This window comes from Theropithecus gelada, chromosome 3 (assembly GCF_003255815.1).
Source record: "Theropithecus gelada isolate Dixy chromosome 3, Tgel_1.0, whole genome shotgun sequence".
In the NCBI taxonomy this organism is placed as follows: Eukaryota; Metazoa; Chordata; class Mammalia; order Primates; family Cercopithecidae; genus Theropithecus; species Theropithecus gelada.
Window position 1 is genome coordinate 123999715 of NC_037670.1, and position 23275 is coordinate 124022989.

Sequence of the window (23275 nt, forward strand, 5' to 3'; positions counted from 1 at the left end):
ATCCAAAATATACAAAGGTTGTATTTCTCAATTCAAAAAATAATGTATATTTTTAAAAATATAAAATACACAAAGAACTCTTAAAACTCAACAATAAGAAAACAACTTAGTTTAAAAATGGGCTAAAAACTTTGACACCTCACCAAAGAAGATATGCAGATGGAAAATAAGTGTATAAAAAGATGCTTCAGGGCCGGGTGCAGTGACTCATGCCTGTAATCCCAGCACTTTGGGAGGCCAAGGTGGGCAAATCACTTGAGGTCAGCAGGTCGAGATTAGCCTGGCCAATACAGTGAAACCCTATCTCTACCAAAAATCAAAAAAAAATTAGCCGGGTGTTTTGGTGAGTGTCTGTAACCCTAGCTACCCGGGAGCCTGAGGCAGGAGAATTGCTTGAATCTGGGAGACAGAGGTTGCAGTGAGCTGAGATCATGCCACTGCATTATAGCTTGGGTGACAAGAGTGAGACTCTGTCTCAAAAAAAAAAAAAAAAAAGCTTCACATCATATGTCATCAACAAAATGCAAACTGAAGTACCAATGAGACACCACGATACATTTATTAGAATGGCCAAAATCCAGAACACTAACACCACCAAATGCTGGTGAGAACATGGAGCAACAGGAACTCTCACTCACTGGCAAGTGCAAAATGGTACAGCCTCTTTGGAACACAGTTTGGTAGTTTCTTACAAAATTAAACTTACTCCTACCATATTATCCAAAAACTCTATCCCTTAATATTTACACAAACGAAATTAAAACATGTCCAGACAAAAATCTACACATGGATGTTTACAGTAGCTTTATTCATAATTACTATAATTCAGGCAAACTAAGATGTCATTCAGTAGATGAACAGATAAACTGTGGTGCATTCAAACAATGGAATATTATTCAGCTATAAAAATAAATAATCAAACTATGACATGGAGGAAACTTAAGTGCGTATTATTAAGTGAAAAGGCCTATTGGAAAAGGCTACATACTACATGATTCCAACTATATGACATTCTGGAAAATAAAAAACTATGGAGACAGTAAAAAAGATCAGTGGTTGCTTAACATTAGGTAAGAGGGAGGATAAATACGAGGAGCACAGAGGATTTTCAGGGCAGTAAAACTACTCCGTGTGATTCTATAATGCTGGATAAATGTAATTACGCATTTTTCCAAACCCATAGAATGTACACTACCAAGGGTAAACCCTAATGTAAAACTATGGTCTTTGAATGATGATGTGTCACTGTAGGTTCATCCACTGTTAACAAATGTACTATTGTGGTGGGAGATTTTGATAATGGAGGAGTCTATGCATGTGTGGGGGCTGGGATATATAGGAAAGCTCTGAACCCTCTCTGCTCAATAGTACTGTGAACCTAAAACTGTTCTAAAAAATAAAGTCTGTTAAAAAATTATAGAATTACAAAGCAATGATTCATTTCAGTACTCAAAAGCCCTCCTTTAGCTGGGCACAGCAGCTCACTCCTGTAATTCCATCACTTTGGACTGCTGCGAAAAGAGGGTCATTTGAGGCCAGGAGCTTAAGACCACCCTGGGCAACAGAGCAAGACACCATCTCTACAAAATAAAAAATTAAAAATTTGGCTGGGAGTGGTGGCACATACCTGCAATCCCAGCTACCTGCGAGGCTGAGACAAGAAAGATCACTTGAGTCAGGAGTTTGAGGTTAGAGTGAGCTATGGTTGCACCACTGCAATCCAGCCTATGCAACACAGCAAGATACTATTTCAAAAAAAAAAGGCTTTCCTTTATGATAAGGGTAGACATGACACATGACATGACATGACATAACATGACATAACATTACACACACTCGGGGTGCTTGATTCACCTTGCAAAAGGAAATCTTAAATCTCTTATCCACTGCTACATCCAGAGAATAAGAATCTTTTCTTTCCATATTTTCTTTCATGTCTTTTAACAGGACACATGGTACATGATAAGCACACAATAAATGCCTAATGAGTATGATATATTTTTTAGGACTGGAAAAGTGAGACTATGCAAATGAATACTGCATCCTCAGAAATCTAATGCCTGCTCCAACAGCTCTTAGTTTTGAATTTCACAAGGAAGAGAGGCAGACTTGCTTGTTGATACATACATTAGCTTGCTTGCTTTTTTTTTTTTTGAGACGGAGTCTTGCTCTGTCGCCCAGGCTGGAGTGCAGTGGTGCGATCTTGGCTCACTGCAACCTCCGCCTCCCGGGTTCAAGCCATTCTTCTGCCTCAGTCTCCTGTGTAGCTGGGACTACAGGCACACGCCACCACACCTGGCTAATATTTTTGTAATTTTAGTAGAGACGGGTTTCACCATATTGGCCAGGCTGGTCTTGAACTCCTGATCTCACGATCCGCCCGCCAGAGCCTCCCAAAGTGCTGGGATTACAGGTGTGAGCCACTGCACCCAGCAGCTTTCTAACTGTCTGCTCGGTAACACACTGTTTTTTTCTGAAACATCTAACTGCCTAACTCTGCTATCATTCCTCCTGGAATGCTATCGCTACTTAAAATTTCAAAACTTCAATTATAATCACTGATCTTCAATAATAAAAGAACCAGCCTACTCATTGACTTTGACACCTTAATGACTAAGAGTACAAAGTCTTGAAAACTAGACTACATAAAATATATTTAAGGAAGGTAAGCACACAGAAGTTTGTTTAATCCTGATGAAATCATTTCAGAATAAATAAAAACATGACCTCTAACTACCTAACTGAAATCACTGAAACCTTTATTTAATATTATTGACCTTACAGAGGCCCAAAGAAATCACTTTTATGCATCATGTATGTACTATTGGATAGAAATACAGAATTTGATATTACTGAAGTTGATAATGTATCAATGAATGTTTACTTTTTATGTAAGAAAAAACAATTCAATACTGATTAAAATATCCAAAAACCAAAATAACTTCTGTGTTTGGTTAATATCAACTCAGAATATTCTGTCTTCCTTCATGTAAGGAGACTATAAAAAGTATTAAACTTTTTATTTTATCAAGAAGAGCTCAATACTTCAAAAATTGCATAATCCCACATATTGAGTCAGTCATCTTGAAAAATCACTTCAGTTAGAAATACATTTATAACAAACAATATATTTAAACTTGAATTCAAAAGCAGGTTATAATGGAAAAAATAAACAATGTATCATTTTATTTTTTTCTGAATATGTAATAGGTAACTTTCCTCTGGTAATACAGCTCACGAAAGATGAAACTATATTTTATACAAAAATAATCTACTTTAAAAAATATTTTATCTATAACCTAGTAAGTTGTAAATCCAAGTCTTTCAAAACTATAGCTCTCATATAATTCTGGAACACAGCCCAGAAAGCTATTGCCGAGCCCAAAGCTCCAGTGACAATAATCAAAACCAACTTCTTGCAAATGTAAATGCCATTTTCAAGAAAATATCATTTTCAGGAAAACATTATAGTTTTCTCTTAAATATAGAATGTACACATCATTTCCTTTAATATAAAGAAAACCAACTATAAAAGAGGATGTAAAAGTTAAACTGTTATTTGTCAACAATGAACCTAAAGTTACCCTAGCAAATAACAGAAAGTATGCTAGAGGCTTGTTTATGCAAGAAGCATCCAAATAAAAACTGGAAGCCCCAGATAACTTCAGCCTGGAGATTAATGTACAGAGTGTTCAAAAAATCATGTTGTCACCTCATTCCTTCCACTCTTTCCAGAGCAAACCCCCCAAGAACTTGGGGAAGATTAGGGCTTTATATCTAAAATCCCTGTGCACCAAATTTAATCCTAGTTTTACATAACTACACCAAGTACAAAATTCACCAAATTCACGCAGAAGCTAAAAATACACCATTAACAAAATGTTTACAAGAACTCTATTAAACACAAGATATTATAACCATAAAATAACAATTAAAATAAAAGTGCACCTTCTATTTCTTTTCTAAATAAAAGTTAAATGGCCATGCACGGTGGCTCACACCTGTAATCCCAGCACTTGGGAAGGCCAAGGCAGGCAGACTACTTGAGTACAGGAGTTTGAGGCCAGCCTGGGTAACACGGTGAAACCCCGTCTCTACAAAAAAATACAGAATTTAACTGGGTTTGTTGGTGAGTGCCTGTAGTCCCAGTTACTCGGGGGGCTAAGGCGGGAGGATCACTTGAGCCTGAGAGGTGGAGGCTGCAGTGAGCCGAGATCATGCATCTGCACTCCAGCCTGGGTGACAGAATGAGGCTGTCTCAAAAATAAATAAATAATTAATTAATTTAAAACATAATCAGTTCAGTGACTATATAAGCTTGATTTCCATAGAAATGTATGTAAATTGCCTGCCTGAAATATTACTAGGAGTTACACTCAGAGACAAAAGTAGACGTTACAGAAGATATAAAGATTAAGAAAACTAGGCAATCGCCAAAGTGCAAGAAAAAGAAAGTATCACTTTGTGTTACCTTAATTTATTTTCTCCTTCTTGACTATGGCACAATGGATGTTAACCTTCTTGATGACCTCAGGAAAAAAGTATTTTAGGGCCATGTTTCAGATTGTTAAGGCCGTTAATACAAGTCCTCAAAGCAAACTCACCAGAAACACTCTCTTGTATATTTACACTATTTAAGCATTTCAGATGGAATATGCATTCTACCTCAGCCACCCGTGTCTTGTTTATTAACCACCTCACTGCTTTTCTCCTACTGTATTAGAGAAAAAATATCCCTGACATTATTCCAAGTTAACTTATAGAATTGGAAATAGTTTTACTTCCAATTTGGTAATTAGATAAATCAGTGTTCAAACATACTTTAAAAGTTATTAGAGAAATACAAGCATTAACTACAGCTTATTAATTTTTAAGATGCACACTGTATAATCAAAACCAAGGATGTAAAACTACATTAAGGCTATATTAATGGGGAAAAAAAGAATACAAAGTTAAAATGAACCCTTTGATCCTTCTTGAAGACTATCTCTGACATGACAAGCTTTAGTGATTTAACTGCCCTCTTGGAATCTCTACCACTATCATGCAGGGGCTGGTCTGTCAATGACAGGAATATTTTTACACTGTGACACATTATGATAAATTTAATATTTTAGTTACTTTGGTTAGTGGGAAAGTAATGATGTTAAAAAATCTTTCTGAAATAAAAAAGTCTACATTCTTCGGTAAATACAGTGTATTAGATATAATTACCGCTCTCTTCAAAGATTCAGGGTATTTAATTGCCTCGGGTTTTTTTTTAAAATAAATTTCACTTTTCATTTGAAATCTTTCAGCCATAAATAGTGTAGGTGTAAGAAATGAGACTGAATCCAACCCCAGATTATATCCTTAAGTTGATTTCTTTAACCCCTTTTTGTAAAAACAAAACACCAACCTATTTCGATGGGTATGTATGACTTAGTCTCCCCTTTTAAATTATCTAGTTAAAACACCTGTTGGGTATATCAGTTAATAATGGTGTTGTAGTTATTAATTCTTTCAACATAAGATATAATTGTTCACTAAGTTATTCAACAGATATTTACTTTGACCAGGCCCTGTCTCCCTAATAGAAGTAAAAATACCATTTAATTGCATAATTGCAAATGCGCACATGAAATAACATAAGGAAAGAAGCGTAAGAGAGGACATAAGGAAAGAAGCGTAAGAGAGGACTGAGAGGCAGTATACAAGGAGACAACACCCAGCCTGGCCACTTACTAGCAGTATGTCTTAGGCAGATTCCTTATCTATCAAAACCTCAATTTCCTGCTTTGTAACATGAAATTAATACAACCTACCACCTTAGTTCTAGCAAACTGAAAGAAATAGGGTATATTTAAAAAAATGAAAAGATGCCATGAAAGGAGAATAAAGTGAAAAAATTAAAAATAAACATGTGAACTTCACATTCTTGCTTGTGCCCTTTAATAGCTGAAGGGCTATGCATTAACAGCTCTGAACTTGAAATTCAGATGTCTCCCAATACAAGCTCAAATCACACCCCCTAGCATTTATCCCTCCCGTAAATAATGTTTCCTTGGTTTCTTTTGCCACTAAACTCCCCAAGGGCAGGATCTATGTATGATATATGTTTGGATCCACACAACCTTTGACAAAGCCCATAGCAGACAACAGCTAATATTAAATAAATCTGCACTTAGGCATTAGAAAGTTAGAGGCAGATGTATTTTTTTCATGTAGTAATGCAGCCACTTGGTGGGGAACACTACTGAGCCTTTTCATTCATGAAGATGCTTCACTGAGGCATTTATTCCACTGGAGGTGGGAGCACCCCAGGAATGAGGACTTTGCAATTAGAGAAAGAGGACGCAAGAATTAAGACATCTTGTGGCATTTGATAGTAGGCATGCCACATGTGAAAGCAGTTTATAGCTAACTGACATCACAACCAGCAGAGAACAAGTCATGTTAATGACAACTCTACTGGTTTGTGGTTTTCTGTGTAATTTTTTTTTTTTTTTTGGCTTTGTGGCTATCTAGAAGTGAGAAACATTTTTATACCTAATTATATGTTTTCATAGTTTTATATATTGAAATGATTTTGCAATACATTTAAATCAATATTAGGAACCCATAAGAATTGTTTTATTAGGGATCCAGATACTATTCAACTTTGAGAAAAGTTCTCCCAAACTCTGCTCATGAACATGCCTGGGCAGGACTGGAAACAGGTAAGGGTAGAAGGGCACTCCCTGAGACAAGAACAACATAAGCAAGGTTATCAAGATGGGAAAGCAGGGGAAGTTCTCACACTGTGGCAATGGAGAATCATGGGAAATATGGAAATGCAGGGTGGAAGCCAAACCACCCAGGCTCCCGAATTCCATGCTAATAAAGAGAACAATATTCTGTAAATAACCAGAGCTACTGACGACTTCTGGCCAGTTACTGATACAATCAAAGCTGTCATTCTGGAGGACTGATATAGACTGAAGGGTGGGAAGTACGCAGGGAGGAAAACCAGGTAAGAGGACATTACAAAAGACTAACTTGTGTAAAAATGGAAAAACGGAGGATGATGGATGGACAATGCAATGCAATAAGGAGTAAACAAGGCTTGGGAAATAACTAGATGTGAAATCACAGGAAACTATGCCAAAATTGAGATGAATTAGCCTACGATAACAAAAGTTCTGTTTATTTACGAAATATTTCAGTCATATAAAAATATCCAGAAAACAAGATAATAAACATCTCTGTGTCCAGCATCCAGCTTGAGAATTAAAACACTGCAGTACCCTGGATGCATCCTCCTGATCCAATTCCCTCTCCGCCTCCTCAGAGGTAACCAGCACTCTGAATTTGATGTTTATCCTCTCCTTGCATTTATTTACACTCTTCCTTTATGTGTTTGTACCTATAAACATATGGCATAGTTCTGAGGATTTTTTTTAACTTTATACGAATGTGTCATAAAGCATATCACTTTACAAAATGCATATTTAACTTAGCACTGTTATTGAGATTTATCATACATTCACTTTCTCTGTATAGTACTTCATTTGTGTAGTTCTAACACAGTATTTCACTTTCAGTATATACCCTCATTTATTTATTCATTCCTGCTCACATATTTATTCACTCCTATTCACTCCTGATGATTAATAATTTAGTTCTTTTGAAATTTTGCTGTTACTAACAATGTTGTAGTAATTATTTTTCCTGGTACATGTACAACACTTTCTCTGGAATCCATACCTAGGAATGGGATTATCAACTCAAAAGTATGTCTACCTTTACTAAGTATTGATAAAGCTTTACCTAAAATTGTTTTACCAATTGATGCTTCCAAACAAGAGTACATTTAAGCTGTCAAGTCAACATCTGGTATTGTCCGGTTCTGAGGGCATCTCACTGTAACCTGCACTTCCATGAAAATAGGTGGTATACAGATGGTATGCTGTTTGGTCCCACTTGGTTTAGGGTATGTAGGTCTTCAATGCTAACATGAATTAATCAGTCTTGTCTATCGTAGTTTCCATTTTTTCTACTCGTGTAACAAATTCTTCTCTACTTTAGTTTGTACATCCTGAAGGCATATAAAATTAAGTGAATTTTAAAATGCCTTGTTAAAACCACTCCAGGAATAGTTATATGGGCCAACAATTTAAGGCTTTCTAAATCCTCTCATTAACATGAAGCAAAACAATCTATCTAGGTGAAAAAGTAACAAGATCAAAAAGTACACGGGGAAGAGGGAATATACAAACATGCAAGGTATTACGAGACAGGTTCTGATGAATCTCAAAATGGAGCACATTAACTTCTTTAGAGTATATAGTCCTTCTACTGCTCCTCGGCAAATTTAACTTCTTCAGAGTATATAGTCCTTCTACTGCCCCTCAGCAAATATAACTTCTTTAGAGTATATAGTCCTTCTACTGCCCCTCAGCAAATCCAAAATTGCAGATTACAGCAACAATGGGAAGCCATTTTTACCCATCAAGTTAGTGCAGATAATTACAAGAACACTCAATGCTGACAAGGGTAAGGTGAAAAACAGCAGCTTCACATGCCTCCTGTAGGGACAGAAACTGGACCATTTAGGGGGAGAAAATCTGTATCTATACACATCATAAGCCTTAACATGATTCAAAACTATTAACCCAGTAATTTAAGGAAATAATTAGGAATTTAAGGAAATAATTAGGTAATTTAAGGAATTTAATTTAAGGAATTTAAGGAATTTAAGGAAATTTAAGGAATTTAAGGAAATAATTAGGAATACAGGCAATGATACATACATAAAATTTGACAATTCCAGCATAGTACATGACTGTAAAAGTAGGAGACATCAATTATCAACATTAGTGTGATTAAATAAATTATGGAATATCTGTAAAATATTATGTAGCTACTAAAGTTGGGATTTACAGAAAAATTTTAATAAGTAAATACTGAAGCCAGAAAAAGTGTAAACTTACATTTGCAATACATCAACCATTCAAAATATACTGAGAAAAGAAATGTACTCAAATGTTTGCTTCCCTAAATGTCCACAGTATAGCTGTAATATTTTATATATAGAGAAGCAGCATTTGAAAATAGTTAAATACCAGAACAAAAGAAAGCAATTCCTGTATTTTTCCTACACCAATACTGCATATAATTAAGACTATTGAGACTGCATTGGTATTAGTAATACCACATATCAATCTCAAGACTCAACACCTCAAAATATGTGGGAAATATATTACAATGAAGTTATAACTATATTTTTACCTCAAAAGATCTATCAAATAAACTGGAGATATTAGTTGTAAACATCCACATAATATTTAGTTATTAAAACTATCATAAATCTAAATAGCTAATCCTATCAGAAATAAAGACAAACCTTTGTACTAAATCATTTCTAGAATACAACTATTCAATTCTAAAACATTAAAGTTTGGTTCTCAACTTATTTCTCCATGGATATGAACCCATTCTAGAAATTCTTCAAACTGGTTTTTAGCTTATACTTTTAAAAGTTAAGTTGCTTATATGACAAAATCATTCAGATGCTCTAATTTTCTAAGTTTTTTGTTTTGTTTTAATTTTAAATAACATTTTTTTTTCACTGATGGACATAAACATCAACATATACCCAAATACAATGCAAAATCTACACAATTCTATGAATTACAAAGCCTAAGTCCTACCGATTCTCCAAAGGGGACCACTATTAAGATATTTTTGAGAGTTTTGTATTTTTCAGAATTGCTCTTTCTATACTACTTTTTAAATTACAGTTCAAGATATTTCAGATGGGACTGCTAAGTCTACAATGGACATTTGTCAGCTGACAACCTTCCAGAGAATTAATTCTAAAATTCCAAGCATCACCATGTGCACAGTATGAATTACTGTGGAGTCCATTTACTTAGTGCTTAGCTCTGAAAGTCTAAAATAGTTTTTGGCAAAAAGCAGTAAAACTTAACTTGACCTATAAACTGCATTCATCTAAAACATCGTTAAGATGATTTACTACAAAGGCATATTAAGACAAATGAGAGAGTAAACCTACAGCCCAATTTTTACATTTAAACATAACAACAACAAAACATATTGTTTCACCTAATGGTGAAATGTTCCAATAATGTGTTATGTACTTTAATATATCAGCTTCCCAAAGACTTCCATTCCCACATATTTAGAAAATGCAGGCCATAGAACTGGCATTCTATAAATATTTGTTGAATGAATTTACACGTTTCATAAGAACCAGATGTCATAACTGCAACTAAGCCCAACCAGCAAATGATACTATGATGAAAGCAGAAGCTATAGAACACACGCTGTAATCACAAAATAGTTCTTATTTTGCAATTACTTATCACTAAACATGAAGGATAGTTTTCTAAGATCAAAACTCCCTTTTAAAAGTAATGGAAATCATGTTGTATGCACCACCTACAGATTAGAAGAGCTGAAGTGATAGGAAAGCAGCATGATTATTTCAAGTCCAGTGACTGTAAACTTAATCAGAGTTGGCAACTGTCTCAGTCAGTGAGGCCTGCTATAACAGAAAACTATACTGGGTGGCTTAAACAACAAACATGTATTTCTCATAGGTCAAGAAGCTGGAGATCACATCAGGGGGCCAGACTGGTGTGTCTCTTGGAGGGCCCTCACTGAGTTACGTCTCATACGGTCACTTCTTGGTACAAGCAAGAGAGCTCCTGTGTCTTTTTTTTAAAAATAAAGACACTAATCTCATCATGAAGGACCAGCCCTCATGACCTAATCTAAGCTTAATTACTTCCCAAAAGCCCCATCTCCAAATACTATCATATTGGGGGTTAGGGTTTCGACCTGTGAATTTCAGGGGCATACAAACATTCAGTCTGCACCAGCAACTATATTTATTTATGACAAAGGAGTTTTGTCACAAACATTACCAGAGGAAAACAGTCAGAGAAACATTATTATTGGGGCTCTTTCAGCCTGACCTGAATAATCATATCATCAAAAGAACTCCACTTAAAAAACTCTTGCCAAATCATAAAAGATTCATTATAACTAATTACAGTTTTTGGTCATTCCTAAGGAAGTGGATGTTTCCATGTAAGATGATACCGAATGGTTTCTCTCAAAATGCACTACTAAAACAAGTTTCTAGACTAACATTAGAAGTTTAACTATAAAACAGCAATAATAAGAAGTGTGATATATGTGTATGCATGTACGTGTGAATATCTGAAACATGAATGTTTACGCTGTGCAAGGCACCGTTTTAAATACTTTACTGATAAAGTGATAGTTTTCATGAATGTGGCAAAGGCCAGATAAGACGTGAGAAATGCTTACGAAATGGATAAACGGAAAAGAACCAGAGAAGATCACCTCCTCTAGGACGGTGAGATGGACCGGACCGTGGCTCAGCAATACAAGCACCCCAGGAGCCTGTGAGAAACGCAGAATCTCAGGCCCCACCCCAGACCTACTCAATGAGAATCTGCATTTTGAAAGTTTCAAAATTACTTCTATGCATAGTAAAGTTTAACTTTAAAAAGAACGAGCTCTAAAAAAATAAGGTCAGCACATGGATTGCAGCAAGGACATACCGTAGGAATAACTGTGGGAAAAAAACCACAAAAACCTAACTTCAGAGCCAGACACAATAGAGAATGTAATATGAGAAATTCTTGAAAATTATTAAAGTGCTTTTTTTCTCTTTTGCATTTACATGAATAATGGGAGAAGAGACAGACACTGGTGTCATCCAGACAAAAATGGAAGAGTACAAGTGGCTTACTTTCCTAGGCATCCTGTGGCAGAGCCTGCAAGCTTGGGAGCTATAGGGCATTCAGTTAGGAGCAACTGCAGAAGGCAGATGGGGAAAAGAGAGGCAGAGTCAGACCAGTATCTTAATCTCCTCTCTGGGCCAAAGTTGAATTGTATGTCAGAGACGATGAAGAAACTGCTAAAGGCAGGGTGATCTGTTTGGGTTAAGAAAGTCTCCTAGGCAGCAACACGTATCCAAGCAGTATGATGAATTGTGGCTAAGCAGAGGGAATGCCTGAGCTGACCTTTCCCCAACACCATGGGACCTCTGTGGAATGTATGCAACATATAATTTTCCTGATGCTTGAGATAACCAGGGAAGGCAAAGCATTCAAAACAGCTGAGAACCTGGCTACCTCATACTGACTCTACAGGAAAGGGCTGCCTGGGAAAAACCAAATAAGGCGGCCACAGTATCCACGAGACGGAAAGGAAAACTGCAGCCAACGCAGGGTGTACAGGATTCACACAGACAATGTACTGCTTAATACATGTTCACAAATAAAAAATTACAAGAGGACACAATTTACCGCGAGGCAGAGTCAAGACACCAGAAATAACTGAAGCTCAAGAACTTCAAAAACAGTTTTTCAGACTATGAAATAGGTACAGTATAATGAAAATGGCTTTGAAAAAGCCAGAAAATAAAGTAGAATAACGGATACTTTTTCAAGCTAAAGATGAGAAATGGTTTTTAGACATAGAAATTTCACCACTAAAATGTAAAGCTCAATATATCAATAGGCAGATTAGTTATTACCAACTGGATAAAAATGAACCTAGAAAATGTGTAAGTAGCACAAAAAGATAAAAACCACAAAGAAGTTACAAATAAGTTCGAATGAGAAGCCCGACCTTCATACAAAAGGAACTCCAGAAGGAGAGAAGTACACAGGAACAGACACCACATTACCTCTTTAAAAAGTATACAGATTGATATAGATTGATAAGGGTACATGACTGCCTATTTCTCAATACTTCTGTATCAATCAGAAAGTCAATAATTTAAAGCAGAAAGTAATTCAAAGAGTGACTAGAAAGTGAAAAAGGAAAAATATGAATGCTGCCTATTTTTCTGAAGATTCTGAAAAGTTTAAATTAAAAAACAATAGATTAAAAAGTACTTACGGGGTGTATTACTTGGATTTTATCACTTTTAAAGCTAGGCATGACTTGAGACCAGGACACAGGAGTCTTTAAAGCAGTGTGAAGACGCTAGAGAATCAGGTGGATGGAAAAAGGTGCTGGAGGCAAGAGAGGATGAATGGATGGAGGCAAGTGCACAGTGTTGGTCTTGAATTAGAGGAGCACCATCTTAGAGTCCCAACAACTTTACTGACCAGCATTACTTTTCACAGTAACAAAATAACCCTTGCATACATTTCTTGATCTGATTGCTGATTAATGTGCTCAGTGTGTGAAAATGTAAGTGAGCTAGTACACACGGACCAATTTTAAGCTATACTGAAATAAATGTAATTCTTGGAATTAGATTAACTTCGGAACCATATAAGAAGGCAGTTTTCTTTTAACTTCTACTACATTATATTGATTTTAACTGTAGGTTTACTTACAAGTTCCATCCCTCTTTTGTTCTTCTTCCATGAAGAACAAAATTAGTAAGCCTTCAGCAGCAGCTGTCAAATAAGATTTATGTGCCCAAACAAGAAAAATACATAATATAGATCAGTTACTAGAAAAAATTCTGGACTGTACTTTAGTGAGGCAAGGGTAACAGGAGGAGTTTCATACAATTCAAGACGTAAGTCTTAAGGGAACTCCTTTTACAATTTGTTAAAAGGCACAAATACTATCACAGATTCAATGATTCACTGTTTCTCTACCAAGGTTACCACCACTTTTCAAGAGATGCTTCTCCTAAAAGTAAATCCATTATAATCCTGGAGTTCTATCTGGAATCTCTTTGAGTCAACAGTACAGAAAGTTGTTATAAATTCCTCTGAGAAATAGCACCATCTTTTGAATGAACTCAATGTTTCATAATTTACACGAACAGCTTTATTTCCCCCCAAAAAAAGAAGTTTGCAAGAAATCACTTCACTAATTCTAAAAATGGATCATAAAATGAAGAGAAAATTACTTTTATAACATTTGTAAAGTCTTCTGATTACGTAAAGTGCATTCTCTATAGAATTCTTACCACAGCACAAATATTTACCTGGTCTAATCCCAGTAAGGAGGCTGTTAAGATAAATCCAAGTCCCTCAAGGAAGTTACGGTGGGATTAGAAACTAATGTTTAAAACTGAATTTATACTTCTTGAAGTCTTCACTATATATACATATACATGTACACACACACACACACACACACACACACACACACACACACACACATCCTTGCTAAGAAAAGCCAATAAAAAGAATTTAATGTCTATGACCATACATGGATGAAACTGCAAGGGAGGGCTGATTCCAGAGTTTCTAAAGTATTTATAATAACAGCCTATAATTATTAAGAACGTATGTACCAGGTAGTATTCTACGTACTTCAGATGCATTAGCTGACTTTGTCCCTAGCCCTATGAAGCAGATATATTTATTATCCAGCATTTATAGAAGAAAAAACCAAAGCTTAAAAAATTGGTAACTTGCCCAAGACCTCATGGGAAACCTTTTACCACCAGAGTTCGAAGTCAACTCCCCTTTCCTATCTGGAAAGTCTTTCTACAGAGCTAAATAAACCTTGGAGGGGAAAAAAATTCCTTAGACATGGAAAATGTTTGAAAACTAAAGTCATACATAGCAAAGTCTCTTCTAAATTATAAGTTTCCAGACAACACAAAGCTTATAACCAATCGGGGTTAAATAGTAGGTTCAGAAATACACGAAGGAAATTGACAGATTTATAACCAAAGTAGTATCTGAAAGGCAGGCTACCTCCACCTCCGCCCCGCAAGATCAACAATGAGTCCCAATGCTGACACTCACCTCCCCTACCTAGTATCTATTTCATTCTTTTTCTTCCCCATTTGACATTATGAGGACTTATTTTTATGTATATATTGTACTTCTCCAAGTAGACTGTAAATTCTCTTAAGGATCTGGGAAGGCTAAAGCGTAATTGGACATGAAAAGCATAGAACACACTTTACAAATGTTACCAGTGACCATTTTCACCACATGAGAACAAGCAAGACATAAAGAAGAGACTGGTGGTGAGCTTCTGAGCAGCCTGCTGGCTCCTGAAAGCTGAGGTTTACTAGATTCACATCATCCAGCGTGAAATATAGAGTTGTGAGTATATATTAAATGCCTCATTGCAATAGTGTATGCATTTTAAGAAAAATCTAAATAACACGTGAAGCAGCAAGGCAACAATACTGTTAAAAACGAAGTTCCCAAAATATACAAATATGAAAATCACATTTCACTCTACCACTTATTTACCAAGAATCATATTTTTTTGATCACGTAACAAGATGGTACCCAAAATTAATCTGCTTTTTAGAACTGTTAGGAATAATGTAGTAGGTTTTCATTACTCTAATACAGCAAGATATATATATATATATATAAACTCAAAATACCCAAAGCACAAAGAATATGTACCAATTTTTTCCTTTAAAAGAAAACTAGTCAAAATTAATATTCAACAATTTATCAATTCATTTAACCGACAATTATGAAACGGCTACTATGCACCATCCTATCAGGTGATAAGTCTGACAAGATTCATGTTCTGATGGGGCCAATGCCATAGAGAAAGGCAACAGACAATAAAAAATAAAAGTACAAGATGATTTCAATATTATTAGGAAGGGAGAGGAAGGAAGACTAATTTAGACTGGATGATCAGGAAAAACATCAATGAAGAAAAGGCAAAGAAGAGCTTTATTCTTTCACGTTACGACCTGAGTAACACCATGGGTTCCATATGACATGTAAGAAACTGGTGCTTTTAGTGTTACCATGATAGTCACATAAATTATGAGGGACGGGAGAATGTAAAATTACAATCATTTTGTACTCTCAAAAGTTATATATATCAATGAAGATAATGGGAAGTGTGGTGCTGCTATAACACCTAAAAATGCAGAAATGGGCAACCGGCAGAGGCTGAAATAATTTTGAGGAGCATAACAGAAAAAGTCTAGGTGGCCTTGACATACCGTTAGTAGAAATACGATGTTAATGTCTCTCCCAGCGTGGGCTCAGAAGGAAGTGAGGAGCCTGGTATATGAAACATTATCATCTTAGAAAACATGTGAATTATCATGAACACACTATTGCTAGATGCATGGACCTTAAATCTGCTGCTGATGAGGACTTGGACGGGAAGAAAGGTGAAACATGTTACTAGAAACTAGAGGAAGGGGGATCCTTGTTATACACTGGCAGAAAGCTTAGCTGAATTAAGTCCAGCAGTTATATTGAAAGCAGGCAGACCTTATAAGCTATGAACCTGGACACTAAGATGAAGAGATTTCCAAGCAAAGTATTGAAGATGTGGCCGGTTTCTTGTTTTTGTTTTTTCTTGCTGGTTACAGTAAAACGGGAGAGGAAAAAAGTGAAGTAAAAGAATATGAAATGAAATAATGTTGTCTGACCATCATAATTCCACAGGCAAGAAACAGGCTGATAAAAGTAATAAGCAGCATACAAGTGCTACCACCCTTGATTAGAAAAGAAGGATGACTCCCAAGAGTGGAGAAGTTCAGTACCCAGAGGGTGGAGCAAAGAGTCACAGAGAACTATCCCCAGCCCTTGAAACCTAAAGGAGTTTTGAAAGCGCTCAAAACTCGTGACTCCTTTTTTCTTTCCATTTAATGATAACCTATGCCTGACTCACCATATTCTGGGAGCAGATAACTTGTTTGCTAGTTTCACAGGTCCACAAACAGATAGGAATTTTGTCCCAGTATGGATTAAATCCAGAATCTCACCCATTCCTGAGTTAGATCAAGAGCCTAGTTGAGATTCTGCAGTCAGTTGTGGCTGTATTGGGTTGAGACTTTCGGAGATGTTGGGAGAGGGTGAATGCATTTTGCATGCAGGATGGACACCAACCTTTGGGAGCCAGAGGACTGACTGTGCTCGGCAAAATAATGGTCCCCAAAGATAAATATGTCCCAATCCACGAAACCTGTGAATATGTCACCTTACAGGGCAAAATGAATTTTGCAGATGTGATCTTGAGATGGGGCTATTAACTTGGATTATGTCGGTGGGCCCAATGTAATTACAAAGCTCCTTCGAAGTGAAAAGGGGAGGCAGGAGAGTGATGCCACATGAAAAAGACTCCACCAGCTATTGCTGGCTTTGAGATGGAGAAGGCACCATGAGCCAATGAAAGCAAGCAGCCTCTGAAGAGGCTGAAAAAGGCAAGGGAATGGATTCTCCTCTAGAATCTCCAGAAGAAAAGAAGCCCTATGGACAACCCGACTTTAGCCCAGTGGAAACCCTTCTTGGACTTCTAACCTCCACAACTGTATGACAATAAATTTTGCGTTAAGTCATTACATTTATGGTAATGAACATTCATTTTAAAATTATTTCTGCCCTATTTCCATTAAGGTTTTTAATTGGCACTCACAAGTTAGGACAGAAAGCAGTCCGAGCACTAAAAGATGAGGTAGAGCTGACCTTAGTTCATGAGACTCAAATAGAGTCTGGGATCTGAACTTCACCGTGTCATACTCTGGGGAGTCATACATTGGTTAACGGCATGCCAGAACATGTGACCAAGAAATCTGCAAATACACTCAAATACACTCAGGTCTTCCCATGTGAATTTGTTGTACATAGAATTTTCCAAGGCAGTTAGAAATTTATTACAAAATAAAAATTAAGGTTGTGGTTGAATACACAATTTTTGTTTAAAAAATTACAGCAGTCTTTTTCAGGTTTAAATAACATCTATTAAATTCTGTAAGACAGGCATATTTCCTATCACTGAGACATTCAACAAGAGTCATACTTTTTATGCATCAGAAATTGGGGCCAAAAATAAAAATCAGAAAATGAGATCTACCTTTACCAAAAAAAAAAAAATTGCAGGGCAAAATCCCATAATTGCAACATAGCAGACCCTCCTCCAATGAATATCATCATTTTCACAACTTTAATTTATCAAATATAATGACTGTGAAAAGCTCTTATAAATACGAAAAAAAAATCTTAAACCAAACAATTTGATTTTAGATGCCATGTGTTCACTGTGGTCATCACATAATTTACTATTCCTTTTTTGTTTACATAATTTGGCTGGGCAGTTATTTGCTCTCATTGATAATGAAAATAGCAGAGCAAAAAGTTTATATTCCAGCAAGATAATTTTACATAATTAAGAAGTCATTTTACACATGATAAAATAGAAGGGTTGTTAGGAATTCAAAGAAAACCTACAAAAGTTCTGCCTTTAAAGTGCTCACAGCAGTAGGAAAATAGGCTGGGCAGAAGGCTAACCACCACCAGAAATCAAGTGCAAATATGCTTTAACATATGCCAGCAGTTTCTGTTTGGAGGAGAAGGGTGCCCTAAGGAAAAAGTATAAGGGTAGAGGGAAGCCAAGTCTAAAAGATTTTATTCTGCAGGAAACGGAAAAGTCAACAAAGGTTTTTGAGCAAGGAAGCAGCATGATACCGACAGTAGAAAGAACAGGCTAGAGGGAAAGACAAGAAGCAGGAAAGCCTACTGGAATTAGGCTGCCAGAGGCAGTGAAGGAATTGAACTATGAATATGAAAATGAAAAACGGAAGGTACAGAAAAAATCACCAATTTCAAAATACACTCTTAAACCACCTGTGGCTTCTTATTAAAGTAACTGCTAATATAAGGTACACCATGAGAGAGAAGCACACAACCCATACTGAAATACCGGGTCCATTTATTCAAGGAAATGGGCTTTCTGATATCTAAGATCCTAAACCAATTCTAAGAAAGTCAAAGCAATGAAAAATCAAAAGCCCTGCAATGCCAAAATTTCTCAACTAGGGGAAGTCACAGGGCAAGTTCAAAAGGAGTGAAGATTAAAGATGCAGCATCCCAAAGAGCTGGCCGGTGGTCGCAATAGAAAAATATCCACCAAACAGAAGAAATCCAATCCCTCAGTTCATTTTCTCCTAAACCTGGAATATTCAAACCAAGCTAAAGAAGGAGACAAGGGTGTCGAATTTTGTATATGAGGGTGAGTGGAGCGGAAGGAAGGATAGTGAGGTGGAATGAAGGAGAATACTGCTCAAAGCTTTGGAAGAGAAAATTAATTGATGATCATTTATTTGTATATCATCTCTTATGTTCTCAAAACACATAAAACATTTAGTAAGTACCAGTAGTACACTACAGTTACCTACTGAAATAAAGCATAAGCTTAATCTTACTGCCCTTAGAAGGATGATAAATTAAAACATTCTCAAAGATATAATAAAAAATAATTTCCTCAACAAGTAGACATTATTATATTAAAAAAAATTCATTATTACTTACTTCTTTAAAATAAGTTTCTGTATTAAGTACTGTCATCCTAATAAGCATAAAAACTAAACTAAAAAGACAAACAACCCAAACTCTGGCCTAATTTCCTTAGTGCCAATGATTAGATTAGGTCCTCTTTTTTTAAGGCCTAGTTCACTGCTCAGTATATTGAAATACCTCTGATTTAAATCATATAGACACTCAGTGCCAAAATCTTTACTAACAGTGTGCAAGTCTCATATCTAAATTACTCAGCCCCACTGTCTAAAATGACAATACATTCCTTAAGAAAAAAATACAATATATTTACAGACTGTCTTTAACGTACTTTAGAGTTTTTATGCCTTAAATTTAAAAAACATCATTTGATGAGAAAAACAGAATAAGTGAAAAGGAACAAGATCTGATGTAAATGGCTGTGATACTGGTTATACGTTACCTAGAAACGTTTTTACATTTCTAGTTGATTCTGTTGCCGTGTTTTACATGGAATTATTTCAATGAGCTGCTTATACATATGCTTTAAGGATCCAAAAAAGAACCAAAGGTCACAATTCACTACTAAAGTCAAATTAGGAAAACAATGTCTTCAAACATTCCAAGAATTGAATTTCTGGAATAAGTAAGCCAGCATTCTGTTTACAGGACTAGGGTGCTGGAACTCTGGGCAAAAGGGTAGAGTAGACCGGGGATAAGACAGAGCAGAGTGCTGGGCCAGCAGGACAGCCAGGATTTCCCAAGAGGTAGGGAAAAGCGAAAGACCAAAGCTAGAAAAGACAGCCGAAAGAATTCAGTCACCTAGAGATTGCTAAAAATCATTCTGAAGTATTTCTAATGGTGCTAGTACTGGTTTAACGAAATAAGAATTCTGGTCAGGCGAGGTGGCTCACGCCTGTAATCCCAGGACTTTGGGAGGCTGAGGCGGGCGGATCACCTGAGGTCAGGAGTTCGAGACAAGCCTGGCCAACATGGGGAAACCCGGTCTCTACTGAAAACACAAAATTAGCCAGGCATGGTGGCACGCACCCGTAGTTCCAGCTACTCCGGAGGCTGAGGCAGGAGAATGGCTCGAACCAGGAGACGAAGGTTGCTGTGAGCCGAGATCGGGCCACTGCACTCCAGCCTGGGCGACAGAGCAAGACTCCGTCTCAAAAAAACAAACAAAAACAAAACAGAAATAAGAATTCCACAATGTCTTCTGAAAACAAGGCCTCTGCTACATCTCTCTCCAAACTCACTATGATGACTGTAAAGATTCACCTTCTGATTCTATATTATACATTCAATTATATTTAAGTGTTAATCTAGAACAGTGGTCCTTAACTAAGGCTGTATTTTGCCCCCAGAGGACTTCTAGCAATATGTGGAAACGCTTTTGGAGCTCATAGGTTGGGGGACTGCTACTACCATCTAATGAGTGGAGGCCAAAGATGCTGCTGAACATCCTACAATGCACAAAAACAACCTGCACAACAAAGAATTTCCCGGCCCCAAATGCCAACCGTGCTAAGGTTAAGACACACTGATCTCTTCTGAACACAAGCAAAAGCCTCCTCCTGGGACCTTTATTCTAGTCCATCCTTAACAGTCACCTAATTAAAGGACAAAACACCACGACCAGATGATTCATTTCTCAATTGCTTTAAACATGGTGGATGGCTGGCTCAAACTAAGAGTCACACAGAAATACACTGAAACAACATATCACACCAGGAGAGCAAAAACTGCAAGAAAAAAACTTTTTAATCCTTTTATTTCATATCTATCTCACATTCAATTCACAAGAGAAGCAGATACACTAACCTCCTCAAAACACAGTATTTCTTATTAATGTAAAAACTTAGGCAACAGCATTAACTGAGAAAGACTTACGTTGGGGGCGAGAGGGTGAAAAAAGCCACGCAGGTCTTTAAAATGCAAAGTTATTTCACAGTTTACTTGCAAAATGACTCAGATCATTATTACTTTTAGTCATGCCAACTTTGCTGCTCCCAAGCCTACTAGTAATGGAGAAAAAAAACCCACCATTTTTTCTGCAGTCATTAAACCAATGAAACAGAAGCTTACTGAAAACAGGTTTGTGCAACATTTCTTTTTTATTATAACTGGTATAAAAATAAAAGCAGTCCTTGGAAATGCAAATAAAGATTCTGAGAAATTTTTCATCTAAATACCTAGAGTGTGAGAAGAAAACATGCAAACAAAAGAAAACCCTAACTCACAAATCTTAACCTGTGACTATCTTCCTACTGCTTCCCTCAATGAAAACCCTGGTTTACTCTTTTTTATTTTCTTCCCTGTCAAACATTTGGAAAAGACCTCCACGTAGCGTTTCACGAACAGAACAGTGCGAAGAACAAATAAAAGCCTTGCGTGTACCTGGCAAATCTCATTCATCAGAAACGGTGGCAGCGGAGGGAGAACCGTGTTGTCTGGCGTGACCCTCTCGCTCCTTTCACAGCAGTTTTCACCACTCGAGTATCTGCCTTGCCTACTACTAAAGCAAAGCTTCTCAACCCCACTTGGGTGGCTTCCATGCCCCTACAGCAAGAAAAATCAAGCATCCAGCGCAGCCTTTCCCCAGCGCAGGCGGAATGTAATCGATGCTCCTTGACCACTTCAGAAGTCGCCATAGGAAGTTAACAGGAAAGACATTTCAGCCCCATCTCAGAGACCCCACAAAAGGTGCACTGATTTCACCAAACGTGGCACTCTGGGCATGAGAAAACCACAGCCGAAACACAACCCACACCTCATACGAAGAAGGGTTTTCCGGGAGGGGGCTGGGGACGGCGTGGGGGGGTGGTTATTTTCTAGCCACGAATGCCCCTTCGTCTTTGTAAGGCTGAGCTAAACTTCAAAGCAAAGGGTTTCCACAGGACCCGCCGCCTCGGACTCGCGCCTGGGCTCTTTGCTGGGTCGCCGAAGGCATCCGAGAGAAGTGACGCGCCCGCCCCACCACGGGGAGTCCTCGCCCGCCGGGGCGGAGGGAGGCCGGGCACCCGGAGAGGAGGACCCGCCTCGGCTGCGCACCGCCTGACCTAGCTCCCGCTCGGAAGCCTCCTCGGGCGCTTCCTCCCCTTCCCTCCGGGTTTCCAAACGCCGAGGGCCGCGCAGCGGTCACCGCGGAGCGCCGCGCCCGGTCCCCCGCCGACCCGGGGTCCCCGACCCGGCCGCCCTTACCAAGCAGCAGCAGCTTGACCTCGCGCGCCGCCTTCTCGCCGTCCTCGCGGAGGTTGCGGTCGATCATCTTACTCCGCTCCACCGCCGCCTTGTCCTCGGCGCTCAGCGTGCAGCCCATGTTGCCGAGAGCGAGAGCCTGCCGCCGCTCCCTCCGCGCCCGAGTGCGGGCTCCAAGCACAGGGGAATCCTTTCTCTCTCTCTGCGGGCGTTCGAACGCCTCCCGACGGGGGCCAAGCCACCCCCACCACTTCCTAAGCGGAGTAGAGAGAGAGATGCCGTCCGCAGAGGGGCAGACAGCAACGCGCGGCTGTTCCTCACGGCCGGGCTCTGCTTCCCGGTGCGGCTCAGCGCCCGCAAGTCTCCGGTTTGGGGTTTTGAAGCTCTGGGTCCAGTGGCTGCTGCCCTCCCGCCGGTGGCCGCGCCGCAGCCTCGCCAAGCCCAGCCGAGCTCGGCCTCCGCGCGCCGCCGCGGCCCCGCCCCTGCCCGCCCCTCCCGCCACCCCGCGACCACTCCCAGAGCGCGCGCCCGCGCACGTGCCCTTGGACAGCGCCCCCTCGGAGGGGCGCGCGCGCCCCCCGGCTCCCTACCGCGGCGCCGCGACACCCCCGAGGGCCCGGCGCCCCCTGGCAGCGTCCCCGGAGCACAACACTGACCCGCGGGCCTGTGGCCTTCTGCCCTGGGCGGGAGTGGGGTAATTTCTTTCCGTTTACTCACACCGAGGGAGCTGTGCGTACCTGCCCCTTCGGGTAGGGGTGGGAGAGCTGCCAAAGTTGCCGAAAAAAGCCAGTTCTGGGCGTTTGAGCATGCCCAGCGCCGGCAGCCACACAAGGCTTTTCAAAATGCAAATCCCTGTCGGCTGG

At 38.6% G+C, this 23275-nt stretch overlaps 1 protein-coding gene across 2 annotated transcripts in view; it reads right to left on the reverse strand.

The window, feature by feature from the left end:
• Positions 1-22957, reverse strand: part of GNAI1 (G protein subunit alpha i1) — an 82618-nt gene extending 59661 nt beyond the window's left edge. Inside the window, exon 1 of one of the 2 annotated variants that reach the window (XM_025379919.1) lies at positions 22416-22957. In XM_025379919.1, the coding sequence (XP_025235704.1) occupies positions 22416-22533 (118 nt within the window). In that variant the 5' untranslated portion in view covers positions 22534-22957. Of the gene's footprint in view, positions 1-21611; positions 21989-22415 lie in introns of those variants that run through there. The other variant, XM_025379920.1, reaches the window with a different exon arrangement.
• Between the last annotated feature and the right edge of the window lie 318 nt (positions 22958-23275).